General features: G+C 47.9%; 1 protein-coding gene and 1 pseudogene across 1 annotated transcript; one reads left to right on the forward strand and one right to left on the reverse strand.

Moving 5' to 3' along the window:
• Window positions 1-403: 403 nt before the first annotated feature.
• On the reverse strand, window positions 404-13206 carry CWC25 (CWC25 spliceosome associated protein homolog). The gene is made up of 10 exons (XM_066337001.1): window positions 13108-13206; window positions 12313-12485; window positions 10736-10972; window positions 10189-10258; window positions 9630-9757; window positions 9317-9386; window positions 7611-7768; window positions 6372-6458; window positions 3975-4136; window positions 404-1136 (listed from the first exon to the last, which is right to left on the reverse strand). Exons 1-10 carry the CDS (start codon window positions 13123-13125, stop codon window positions 1022-1024), a joined length of 1218 nt encoding a protein of 405 aa, XP_066193098.1. The 5' UTR covers window positions 13126-13206; the 3' UTR covers window positions 404-1021.
• LOC136372220 (protein LIAT1-like) lies at window positions 2238-3652 on the forward strand (annotated as a pseudogene).
• Window positions 13207-13281: the final 75 nt, after the last annotated feature.

A 13281-nucleotide genomic window follows, 5' to 3' on the forward strand; every position in this document is an offset into this window, starting at 1 on the left:
CAAACGGAGAAGGAGCCAGTGGGAAAAAAGCTCCGTTCTCCCCTCCTCTTCCCGGAGATGGTCTCGTCCAATCAGAGTGACGCGCCGGGGAAAGCCACGCCCCTCTGCGAACGAACCAATCAGCGGCGAGGCGGCTGGAATTATGAATGGGCTGTTACACACGTCACGCGCCGCCGTTTAAAGGGCCCGCGGCTGCGCGGGGACGTCGCCGGGAGCCTCGGGGGGACAACGGGGACACCCCCGGGGACACTCCCGGGGACACTCCCGGGGACACTCCCGGGGACACACCCGAGAAGCGGCTGCTGCAGCCTCCCGAACCTTCACCAACCCTTCCCGCCCGCAGCCAATTCACCCCTGCCCCTCCCAAACCCTCCCCCGGAGCCACAAAGGACATTTAACAAACGACAGTGAAGTTTTCTTAATGAAAAAGACAAAATAAATCTACGCCGCTGTACATATACACATTACTTACATTATAAAAATCCCAGAGAGGTATCTGCTGTGTCAGCTACGCCCCGCTCATTTCCCTTTTTCCCCCTCTCAGAAATTGCTTCTTTTGGGTCAAAGAGCCATGAAATCAATTTGTGAGCCAGCCACAGACACCACAACGCTCTGAGGTGTGGATGCAAACGGTGCCAGTGTGGAACAGGGTCCTGCCAAATCCCACGGGACTACCTCAGGCGTGGACAGGTTCTGCTGTGGATTTTAAGGATTACCAAAAAATAGACCTTCAGCTGTGGCACAGGAAGAACCACCCGGCCCAGTTTGGTGATAATGTACAAAAGTGACACCACTCAGGGTGGGGAGAGGAGGAGAAACTCTGAGAACACGGTAGAAACGGGGCCAAAAGAGGCTCAGGAGGCATCAAACCCAGAGCCTCGAGTCCTGAAGATCCCCCCAAAGGGCTCAGCTCCGAGATCCGGCGCCTTTCCAGGAGCTGGGATTGTTCCTGCAGAGCTCTCACCTCTAGGGAACAAACACCCACCGAGCTCCTGCCCAGGGGCAGGGCCAGCACCAGGCTTCACCTCTGCATAAAGTTCTTTTCCAAGGCAGCAGGAGTCCTCTGCAGGGAGTGGATGTTGCGTTTGACCCGATCCTCCAGGCTGGAGGTGGAGGCACTCTCCAGCTTCAAACGTCTGCAGGGGACAGGAGCAGAGAGAGAAATCACACCTCTGGGTTATAGAAGCTGGATGTTGGGATGGAATTCCTCCCTGAGAGGCTGGGGGGTGGAATTCCCAGGATGGGATTTCAGCTCCCTTCCCAGCCAAACCACTCCAGGATTTTGGGATTTTGTGATCCCTTTTGTGGTTTTGAGCACAAGGGATTTAAAGCACCACCTCAATCCAGATTCCAGTCTCACACAGGGACCTGCAGGCCTCAAACTGCCCCAAAAATATTGAGAGATTTTAGGGAATTTCTAAATATCTGCATATAAAACACCCTCAGGGTGGCAAATCATCACCAAATGCCCAGTTTGGGTCTGATTCTCAACAAACAAAAACCAGTTTTGGGCTTTTGGGAAGATTTGGGAGCAGCAGATGCCAGCAGCTCTGTAAAACCCAGGGGAGATGTTTAATTCCATGGTCTGAACCAGCCCAGACACTGAGCTCTGACAAATCCTCATCTGCTTCACAATCCTGCTCCTGTCAGGGCTAATGAAGAATGCAAATCATTAATCAGAGCTCTGCCTTGCCCCAAATGATGGGAACTTGCACCAAAATCTGCCAAGTGCTGCCAATGAACAGCACTTTGGAGCTGTTCTCTCTTTTATTTTTTAGTAAAATTGCAGTAATTCTGAGTTAGGTTTTCATTTGATACAAATGAAGTGTTGATAGAATTAAGCTGAGTTAAGCTTTGCTATATTTAAGTCAGAGTTAAGTGATGCTTTATTATTTTAGTGTTCTGTTAATACAGAGTTGTTTTCTTATTATGATTATTAGTTTATAAGTATTATTAACTATAATTTAGTTTTTATTATTGTAAGTATTTTTATTAAGTGTTATTTATTATCCTAAGTACTATTAAGTATTAATTGTTATATAACTATTATTAATTTTAGTACTCTGTTAATGCTAAGTTTTATTATTGTTTGTTGTTATTATTTTATAAGTAATGTTTTAAGTGTATATATATTGTTTATTAATATTAAGTATTAGTTATTATTGTTGTTACTATTTTAAAATTTATTTTAGTATTCTGTCAATGCTACGTTTTATTATTAATAATAAAAAAGAACTATGAAGTACTATTTATTATTATTACTATTTTAGTATTCTGTCAATGCTAAGTTTTATTACTATTGTTTATTATTTTACAAATATTGTTATGATTTATTATTATTATTTTAGTATTCTGTCAATGCTAAGTTTTATACTTATTTTATAACTATTGTTGTAAGTATATAAATATTTTGATTGTAAGTATTAAGTATTATTATTGTTGTTATTTATTTGAGTATTCTGTTAATGCTAAGTTTCATTATTATTGCTTATAAGTATTAAGTATTATTATTAAGTATTTATTATTAATAATTATTATTTTGGTATTCTGTTAACGCTAAGTTTCATTATAAGTATTATTATTTATTTATTTTTCTTCTTATTATTAATTACTATTTTAGTATTCTGTTAATGCTACATTTCATTATTATTGTTTATAATTCTAACTATTATTATCATGTATTTATTATTTTTATTATTAATAATTATTATTTTAGTATTCTGTCAATGCTAAGTTACATTATTATTGTTTATAATTACAACCATTATTATTATGTATTATTTTTATTAGTAGTAATTATTATTTTTGTATTCTGCCAATGTTAAGTTACATTATTACTGTTTATAATTACAACCATTATTATTATGTATTATTTTTATTAGTAGTAATTATTATTTTTGTATTCTGCCAATGCTAAGTTTCACAATTATCATTTATAACTATTATTACGTGCTTATTATTTTTATTATTTATTATTATTTTAGTACTCTGCCAATGCTAAGTTACATCCTTATTGTTCACAATTACAACTACTTATTACTTTTATCATTACTAATCATTACTTTATCACTCTGTCAACTCCACATCCTATTACCTCTGAACCCTGCTAAGCTCAGAGCGCACTAAAGCTGTTCCCAGGTGGAATCCTCCCTCTAAAGCTGTTCCCAGGTGGAATCCTCCCCCTAAAGCTGTTCCCGGGTGGAATCCTCCCCCTAAAGCTGTTCCCAGGTGGAATCCTCCCTCTAAAGCTGTTCCCAGGTGAAATCCTCCCTCTAAAGCTGTTCCCAGGTGGAATCCTCCCTCTAAAGCTGTTCCCGGGTGGAATCCTCCCTCTAAAGCTGTTCCCGGGTGGAATCCTCCCTCTAAAGCTGTTCCCGGGTGAAATCCTCCCCCTAAAGCTGTTCCCGGGTGGAATCCTCCCTCTAAAGCTGTTCCCGGGTGGAATCCTCCCTCTAAAGCTGTTCCCGGGTGGAATCCTCCCTCTAAAGCTGTTCCCGGGTGGAATCCTCCCTCTAAAGCTGTTCCCGGGTGGAATCCTCCCCCTAAAGCTGTTCCCGGGTGAAATCCTCCCCCTAAAGCTGTTCCCGGGTGAAATCCTCCCCCTAAAGCTGTTCCCGGGTGGAATCCTCCCTCTAAAGCTGTTCCCAGGTGAAATCCTCCTCTAAAGCTGTTCCCAGGTGAAATCCTCCCTCTAAAGCTGTTCCCAGGTGAAATCCTCCCTCTAAAGCTGTTCCCAGGTGAAATCCTCCCCCTAAAGCTGTTCCCAGGTGAAATCCTCCCTCTAAAGCTGTTCCCAGGTGAAATCCTCCCTCTAAAGCTGTTCCCAGGTGAAATCCTCCCTCTAAAGCTGTTCCCAGGTGGAATCCTCCCTCTAAAGCTGTTCCCAGGTGAAATCCTCCCTCTAAAGCTGTTCCCAGGTGGAATCCTCCCTCTTTCAGCCGCATCCCGGCGGCAGGAGGCGTTCCCAAACTCACTGGAAAAATTTCCCGTCGCCGGTGTCGAGTTTCTGCAGCTCCCGCTCCAGCCCCTCGTGCCGCCGCTGGCGCCGCACGTTGTTGGCTCTCTCCTCTTCCCTCCACTTGGCGTCGGCCATCATCTCCTGCCGCCTCCTCTCCAGCTCCTCCGCCGAGATCCTCCTGCGGGAGCGGGAATCGCCTCTGTGGGATCTGCCCGGAAAGCTCAGCAGCTTCCAGCGCTCCGCGGGTTTGGTCAGGTGGGGAAAGGGTCAGAGGAGCCAAAGGTGGTTCACAACACACCCAAAATTAGGGGTTTTGGTTTTGGTAGACAAGCTCGTGAGGATATTTTTAAATGTTTCATCTCCCCATAATCCCAGGTTGGGAAAGGGTCAGAGCAACCCAAGGTGGTTCACAACCCTCCAAAAATTAGGGTTTTGTTTTTTGTAGACAAGCTCATGAGGGTATTTTTAAATGTTTCACCTGCTCTCATCCCAGGTTGGGAAAGGGTCAGAGAAACCAAAGGTGGTTCACAACCCACCCAAAATTAGGGTTTTTGTCTTTGGCAGCCAAGCAGCAAAGCTCGTGAGGATATTTTTAAATATTTCATTTCCCCATAATCCCAGGTTGGGAAAGGGTCAGAGAAACCAAAAATGGTTCACAACCCACCCAAAATTAGGGGGATTTTTGTCTTTGGAAGCCAAGCTCATGAGGATATTTTTAAATGTTTCATCTCCCCATAATCCCAGGGTTCAGAGCAATCAAAATTGGTTCACAACCCACCCAAAATTAGGGTTTTTGTCTTTGTCAGACAAGCAGCAGTGCTTGTGAGGATGTTTTTAAATATTTTACCTCCCCACCATCCCAGGTTGGGAAAGGGTCAGAGAAAACAAAAATGGTTCACAACCCTCCCAAAATTAGGGTTTTTGTCTTTGGCAGCCAAGCTCGTGAGGATATTTTAAAATGTTTCATCTCTCCACCATCCCAGGGTTCAGAGCAATCAAAATTGGTTCACAACCCACCCAAAACTAAGGGTATTTTTGTTTTTGGCAGACAAGCTCATGAGGATATTTTTAAATGTTTCACCTGCTCTCATCCCAGGTTGGGAAAGGGTCAGAGAAAGCCAAAGGTGGTTCACAACTCCCCCAAAATTAGGAGGATTTTTGTTGGTTTTGGTAGCCAAGCAGCAAACCTCATGAGGATATTTTTAAATATTCCATTTCCCCATAATCCCAGGTTGGGAAAGGTTCAGATCAACCAAAAATGGTTCACAACTCCCTCAAAATTAAGGGGATTTTTGTCTTTGGCAGCCAAGCAGCAAAACTCGTGAGGACGTTTTTAAATATTCCATCTCCCCACCATCCCAGCAGGAGGCTCTCTGCTCCCTCTTTTCACTGATCTCCTGATTGGCTTTAACTGATCTCCAAGATGATGCTGTCAGGATCCTGTTTTTGGCTGACAGAACAGAATTTACACTCCCTGGGACAAAGAACCCCACTGCTGCCCTGCAGCAGGAGCAGCCCCACGGAAGGTCCCAGGCAGGAGCAGCAGCTGAGCCCTCGGGGGGATTTGGGGGGGATTTCACTGCCCCACTCCAGTCAGCAGAGGAAAATCTGGTTCCCAGGTGTCCCCCCCAGGACAGGGACCGGGCTGGGACAGAAACAGGGATGGGGACAGCAGGGACAGGGACAGGGACAGGGATGGGAACAAGGGACAGGGAACAAGGAAAGAGATGGGGACAAGGCACAGGGATAAGGGACAAGGGACAGGGACGGGGACAGCAGGGACAGGAACAGGGAACAAGGGACAAGGGACAGCAGGGACAGGGACAAGGAACAAGGGACAAGGGACAGGGAACAAGGAAAGAGATGGGGACAAGGCACAGGGATGGGGACAGCAGAGACAGGGATGGGGACAGCAAAGACAGGGATGGGGACAGGGGAACAAGGGACACGGCACGACAGGGACAGGGGCAAGGAAAAGGACAGGGACAAGAGACAGGGACAAGGGACAGGGATAGAAACAGGGACAGGGACAAGGGACAGGGACAGGACACAGATGGGAACAGGGAAAGAGACGGGGACAAGGGACAGGGACAAGGATAGAAACAGGGACAGGACAGGGACAAGGGACAGGGAAAGGGACAAAGGACAGGGACGGGAACAGGGAAAGAGACAGGGATGGGGACAGGGACGGGGACAAGGGATGGTGACACGGGACAAGGATAGAAACAGGGACAGGACAGGGTCAGGAACAGGGAAAGAGACAGGGACAAGGGACAGGGACAAGGACAAGGATAGAAACAGGGACAGGGACAAGGGACAGGACACAGATGGGAACAGGGAAAGAGACAGGGACAAGGGACAGGGACAAGGGACAGGGACAAGGGACAGGGACAAGGGACAAGGCCCCCCATACCTGGTGTAGCCCGAGGTGTGCTGGCGCCTGAAGCTCTTCTTGGGGGAAGGGCTCCTGGCTCTGCCCTTCTCCTGGCGGCCGCTGTGCCTGCAGGCCCCAAACCCCCTCATCAGCACCAAAATCCACACAAAATCCCACTTACACACATCCCCGGGGGTGTAACACACCCTGAGGCCCAGGCTGGCTGTCACCTGCCACTCTAGAAACAAATCCTACTCTGAATAAATTCAGAATTTATTTTTAAGTTGTTTTATCAGGAAGCAACAAGTTACTCCCTTTTATAATTTTATCTGTATTAAATAAAGATGATTGAACAGCTGTGAAGGATCATTTTGAAGAGAACTGGGATTCTATCAGCAATCAACAAATACCTGCTTTTTTATCATTTCATCTCTATTGAACAAATGTAATTTAAGAGCTCTGAATGAACAGCTTGAAGAGAACTGGAATTCCAAAAGACATCAACAAATATCTGGATTTTTTATAATTTTATCTGTATTAAATAAATGTAATTTAAGAGCTCTGAATGATCAGCTTGAAGAGAACTGGGATTCCAAAAGTAACCCACAAATATCTGGATTTTTATAATTTTATCTATATTAAATAAATGTAATTTAAGAGCTCTGAATGATCAGCTTGAAGAGAACTGGCATTCTGAAAGTAATCAGCGAATATCTGGGTTTTTATAATTTGATCTGTATTAAATAAAGACAATTAAACAGCTCTGAACGATCAGCTTGAAGAGAACTGGAATTCTCTCAGCAATACCTCTTTTTGTAATTTTATCTGTATTGATAAAAGACAATTTAAGAGCTCTGAATGATCAGCTTGAAGAGAACTGGGATCCCAAAACTGATCAACAAATATCTGGATTTTTCTAATTTGATCTGTATTAAAAAAAAAGATAATTTAACAGCTCTGAGTGATCAGCTCCATCAGCAATCAACCAATAAACGTTTTTTCTAATTTTATCTGCATTAAATAAAGACAATTGAACAGCTCTGAATGATCAGCTCCATCAGCCATCAACCAATAAACGGTTTTTCTAATTTTATCTGCATTAAATAAAGACAATTGAACAGCTCTGAATGATCAGTTTGAAGAAGGAGCCCGAACAAACCCCAGCCCCAAGGGTGTGACTGCAGAGGGTGACCCCAATAAAACCAGGGATTGGGGGGCACCTGGACACGTGCAGGGAGCAGGGATGGCAGGGATGGGGCTGCAGGGAGTGCCACTCACAGTTTGCTGTGCCTGGAAGGGGATCCTGAGCCTCTCTCGGGGTTCCTCCTGCTGGAATGTCTCTGTGGGGAGCGGGACGAGCTCCGGGAGCGCTCCCGGGATCTGTGGGGGGCTCTGGGGTGACCTGGGGGGCTCTGGGTCTGCTCAGGGGCCTTCACCTGGAACAGAGAGCTCTGCTGGGAACACTGGGATGGATTGGGATGGATTAGATTAGCATGGGATGGGTGTAGGAGAACCCACAGACAGCAGGGACAAGGAATTCTGCTGGCCTGAGATATTCCAGAAAATGCGGTTTTATTGGAAGGGCCGTGGGTAAAAGGGTCCTGCCCTCAGCCAGCAGCCTGGGCTGGAGGGAAAGCCCAAAGAGAGAGGGAGAGAGAACAGCAGGGGAGAGCTGAGAGAGAGCAAAGGGCAGGGAGAGAGCAGGGAAAAGAGGAGGAAGAGGGAAGAGCAGGAGGAGTGAGAGCTGAGAGAGGTAGGAGTTAAGAGAGGTGAGAGTGACTCAGTATCCTACAACTCAAAATCAGTTTTCATTTCTATTTCCATTACAGGTTTCATATTTTCAGGATCTTTGGCTAATCAATCACATTTATAAGGTTTCCCTGATTCATCTTCCCCAACATTGAGGTAAGAGCCAAGAGGTCCTTGTTACAATCCATTCTATCTCCTTTTGTGAGGAATATTCTAATTTTCAGTGACCAACCAACACAAGACACAAAATCCTCTAGAATCTACACTCAGCCTGTAAGAACTACTACATCACCACACTGTGTTATATTTTAAACTCTAAAAACTGCTCTTTAGACTTTTCTGTTTTGCTGCATTGACCTTTGGGTCCCTCAGATCACCAGAATGGATTCCCCTACAGCTAGGTTATTGTTTTCAGGTTATACAGGAACTAAGACTCAGTATCCTGCAACTCAAAATCAGTTTTCATTTCTATTTCCATTACAGGTTTCATATTTTCAGAATCTTTTGCTAATCAATCATATTTATAAGGTTTCTCTGATTCATCTTCCCCAACAGGTGGGATGGATTGGGATGGGGTGGGATGAGGTTAGGGATGGATTAGGATGGGGTGGGATGGATTGGGATGGGGTTAGGGATGGATTGGGATGGGGTTAGGGATGGATTGGGATGGGGTTAGGGATGGATTGGGATGGGGTTAGGGATGGATTGGGATGGGGTTAGGGATGGATTGGGATGGGGTTAGGGATGGATTGGGATGGGGTTAGGGATGGATTGGGATGGGGTTAGGGATGGATTAGGATGGGGTTAGGGATGGATTGGGATGAGGTGGGATGGGAGCAGCCCTCACAGGGCACAGGGGATGAGGTCTGGCACAGCTGAGGGAGGGAATTCCTGCCCGGGGTGGAATTCCCAGAGAAGCTGTGGCTGCTCCTGGATCCCTGGAAGTGTCCCAGGACAGGCTGGAGCAGCCTGGGACAGTGAGAGGTGGCAGGGATGGCATTAGAGGGGTTTTGCTGTCCCCTCCCACCCATTCCATCATTCCATGGATAATGAGGAGCATCCAGGCAAACCTCATCCTGAATCCTGAGCAAACCTCCAGCCAAGCTCTGAATAATTTGAATTTCAAAGCTTAGCTGCCTCCAAATTGAATCTAAAATTTACTAAATCATGTCTCACTCATAAATCCTGCTCCAGCTGTTCCCAAAATTCCTGCTTTTCCCTCTCTCAGGGTGTACCTGCAAGCCATATCCTGGGAGTTTGGAAGAAGCAGCCTTCAAGGAGGAACTGTCCACCTTTTTCTGAGACCTAAAAAAGAAAATAGAATCCATTTGAAGCAGATGAATTGCAAGAATAAATCCATTTTTTACCAATAAACCCCTTTTATCCATTACTAATTTTAAACATTTCATACATTAACCATGCCAAACCAATGGAGCAAAACAACATTTAACCAAACATTTAATTAAAAGCATTAATTAGGAAGACAAAGCTCAGGGAGAGCAGGAATAAAAATAAGAATAATAAAAAAAAAAAAGAGGCAAAACTCACTTATTTCTGCCCCTGTCCTCCTCAGAGCTGGAGCTGTGGCTGCTGGAGCTGCGCCGTCGATGTTTCTTGTGCTTCTTCTTCTTCTCCTTCTTCTTCTTCCTCTCCTTTTTATCCAAACTGTTCTGCAGCTGAAAAAGGCAAAAAAAAAAAAAATCCCTCAAAATCACAGGAAAAAAAAAAAAATCAGAATTCCTCATGGGAAAGCTCCTGGCACAAAATCCAAGCCAAAAAAAAAAAATAAAATAAAAAAAAAATCTTGGCAGGAAACAGAAAAACGTGGAGATGTTAATTGTAGTTATAAATGCTTTTAATTTAAAGATGTATGCAGATTTTTTTTTCTTATTTAAAGGTGTAAAAAATCAAAAGGCTCTGCAGCGTTTGCAAGAGAAATCTCTTTGTAAAAATGAAGAGATCTTGATAAATTTAAAGATTTAAAGGCAGAAAAATCTCCTTTAAGGAAGTTTTTCTCTCAGCATTGAGGATTTAAGGAGCAGAGTCCAGCTCCTCGTCCTGAACAAGCAAAATTCTGAATTTTGCTCCTCCCCTGGCTCACACCTACCAAGGCTTTGATCTTCTTCATTTTCACTGGATTGTTCAAAACTTCTCTTTTCTTTTCCTCCTCCCTCTTCCTAAAGCAGGAAAAAAACCAAAACAAAACAATTTTTTTTTTTAAATCACATTTTCACAGAGATGATCCAGAAATGAAGCTCTTAAAAAAAACCACAGAAAGCAGGAAAAAAAAAGGAGAAATATTGTGTATTTAGCAAAACTGAGGAGGAATTTCCCCTCTTCTGGCCCTTTTAGGAGTACAAGGATTTGTTTCCAAGAGAAATTGATGTATTTGTTTCCAATAAAAATGTAAACAAATACATAAATAAATACGTTCATAAAAATGCCAAAGGTCTTCACAAAAATGCAAATAAATCTCTTCATAAAAATGTAAATATCTTCATAAAAGTGCAATATCTTTATCCAATGAGCTGCTATGGGTTACTGGGATGCCTCGATCACCACCGAGCTCCTGTTACTGATTTCTCCCTTTTTATCCCTCAGGAAACTTGAGAAAACCCCAGTAAAACCCCGCTGAGCCCGTGTTTGTCACACACCTGATCATGAAGAGCGGGTCCTCCCGGATCTTGGTGGCCATGTCCAGCACGGAGCTGGCCCCAGCCCTGGCGAAGATGGAGCCTGGCAGCAGCCCCGTGTCCCCAGAGCCACCGGCGTCCTTGTCCCCAACCTTGTCCAGGATGAATTTGTCCACGGGGCGCCCCATCAGGTACTCCTCCCTGTTCACCATCCCTCCAGGGCCCTGGTACATCCACTCCAGCTTCTCCTCACGCTTCCTGGCTCCAAAAAAAACCCAACACTCTTTTTATTTATCCTGCAGCTTCCAGGGATTTGTTGGAAGGCTCAGAGGGAAACTTGTCCATGGGGAACAAAACTCAACTCTCATCAGTTTCCTCCTCTGCTGGGAGGATTGGGATTGTTCAGCCTGGGAAAGTTCTGGGGTGATCTGGCTGGGGTCTTTCAGTACCTGACTGGGGTTCCAGGAGAGCTGCAGAGGGATTTGGGACAAGGGGTGGAGGGACAGCACACGGGGAATGGGGTTGAATTGACAGAGGGCAGATTTTGGGAAGGAATTCCTGCCTGGGAAAGAAGGGAGGGGATGGAAAAGGAATTCCCAGAGAAGCTGTGGCTGCCCCATCCCTGGAAGTGCCCAAGGCTGGGTTGGATGGGGTTTGGGACACCAGTGGGAGGTGTCCCTGCCGTGGCACTGCCCAGGCTCTGATGTCCCTTCCATCCCAAATCCATTCCATGAGCAGCAGAGCCATTGTCCCCAGGGGCATGGGCAGCACTAACCCAGCCCCAGAGCAGGGCCAGGGCTGGCTGTCCCCTGTGCTGTGCCCATTCTGTCTCTGTGCTCTCTATGCTGTCCCCTGCCATCCCTGTGCTGTCCCCACGCTGCTCCCTGTGGTCTCTGTGCTGTCCCCTCAGCTGTCCCCTGTGCTATCTGTGCTGTCCCCATGCTCCCTGTGCAGTCCCTGTGCCATCCCCACACTGTCCCCGTGCTGTCTGTGCTGTCCCCTCTGCTGTCCCTGTGCCCTCTCTGTGCCATCCCCATGCTGTCCCCGCTCTGTCCCCTGTGCTCTCCCCACAGTGTCCCCACACTGTCCCCGTGCTGTGCTGTCCCCATGCCATCCCTGAAGTGTCCCCTGTGCCGTCCCCGCAGTGTCCCCACAGTGTCCCCTGTGCTCTCTGTGCTGTCCCCTCTGCAGTTTCCCCTGTGCCATCCCCACACTGTCCCCTGTGCTCTCTGTGCTGTCCCTGTGCTCTCTCTGCAGTGTCCCTACACTTTCCCCTGTGCTGTCCCCATGCCATCCCTGAAATGTCCCCTGTGCCGTCCCCACAGTGTCTCCGCAGTGTCCCCTATGCTCTCTGTGCTGTCCCCTCTGCAGTGTCCCCTGTGCCGTCCCCACACTGTCTCCTGTGCTCTCTGTGCTGTCCCCGTGCTCTCTCTGCAGTGTCCCCTGTGCTGTCTCCATTCCATCCCCGCAGTGTCCCCTGTGCTGTCCCCGCAGTGGTGTCCCCTATGCTGTCCCATGTGCTCTCTGTGCTGACCCCTGTGCCATCCCCGCACTGTCCCCGCAGTGTCCCCTGTGCCATCCCCGTGTCCCGGTCTCACCGCACGGTGCCCATGTCCTCGGCGTAGCGCTGCATCTCCTCCCGGGCCCGCTCCTCCTGCAGCTCCCGCTGCAGCTCCTCGATCTTCCTCCTCTCGGCCTCATGCTTCTGCTCCGCCTTCCACACCTTCTCCACATTGCGCAGCGTCTGCGGGTGCCAGCTCTTCTTCAGGTTCTGTGGAGAGCGGGGATTGGCACGGGATTGGCACGGGATTGGCACGGGATTGGCACGGGATTGGCACCGAGGGGCCTGGGCAGGGCCCCATCCACCGACACCGGGAGAACGGCCCCGGGGCCGGGCTCAGCTCCCGGGGACACCGCACGGTCCTGCCCTGCCGCCCCTCCAAACCCTCCCTCAGACCCCGCGGGGCTCTGCCGACCCCTCTCCCAGCCCCGGCCGCCTTCAGCACCCGCTGACGCCCCTCAGTCTCCCCACAGCCCCTCTGCCCTCAGCGTCCCCCGACCCCTCTCTCTCCGCCACCATCCCAACGCCCTTCAGCCTCATCTGTCCCGTCTAACTTCCCCCAGTTACCCTCGGACCTGCCGACCCCTCTGATCCCCCTCAGACCCCTCTCATCCCCTGCTTCCCCTCAGTTCCCCGGGCCCCTCGTTCCCCTCCTGCTTCCCCGCAGCCCTCCTGGCTCCCTTCCCGCTCCCCCGGCCCCCTTCAGCCCCTCCGGCCCCCTTCAGCCTCTCCGGTTCCCTCATTCCCCTTTCAGTTCCTCCTCGGTTCCCTCGTTCCCCTCACAGCTCCCCCCGGTTCCCTCATTCCCCTCACAGCCCCCCGTTCCCCTCACCAAGTCTCCCCCTCCCATCGCGGCTGCCGGGCGAGTGCGTCCCCCGCCGCTACCGGGACAGGAAATACGTCATCACCGCGCTCCGCCGCTTGCTTTTCCTCTACTTCCGCTTTCCGGTGCGTCACTTCCGCTCAGGCGGCGGGAAGATGGCGGCGCGCAGTAGGGACTGTGAGG

Source organism: Sylvia atricapilla, chromosome 27 (assembly GCF_009819655.1).
Source record: "Sylvia atricapilla isolate bSylAtr1 chromosome 27, bSylAtr1.pri, whole genome shotgun sequence".
Taxonomy (NCBI): Eukaryota; Metazoa; Chordata; class Aves; order Passeriformes; family Sylviidae; genus Sylvia; species Sylvia atricapilla.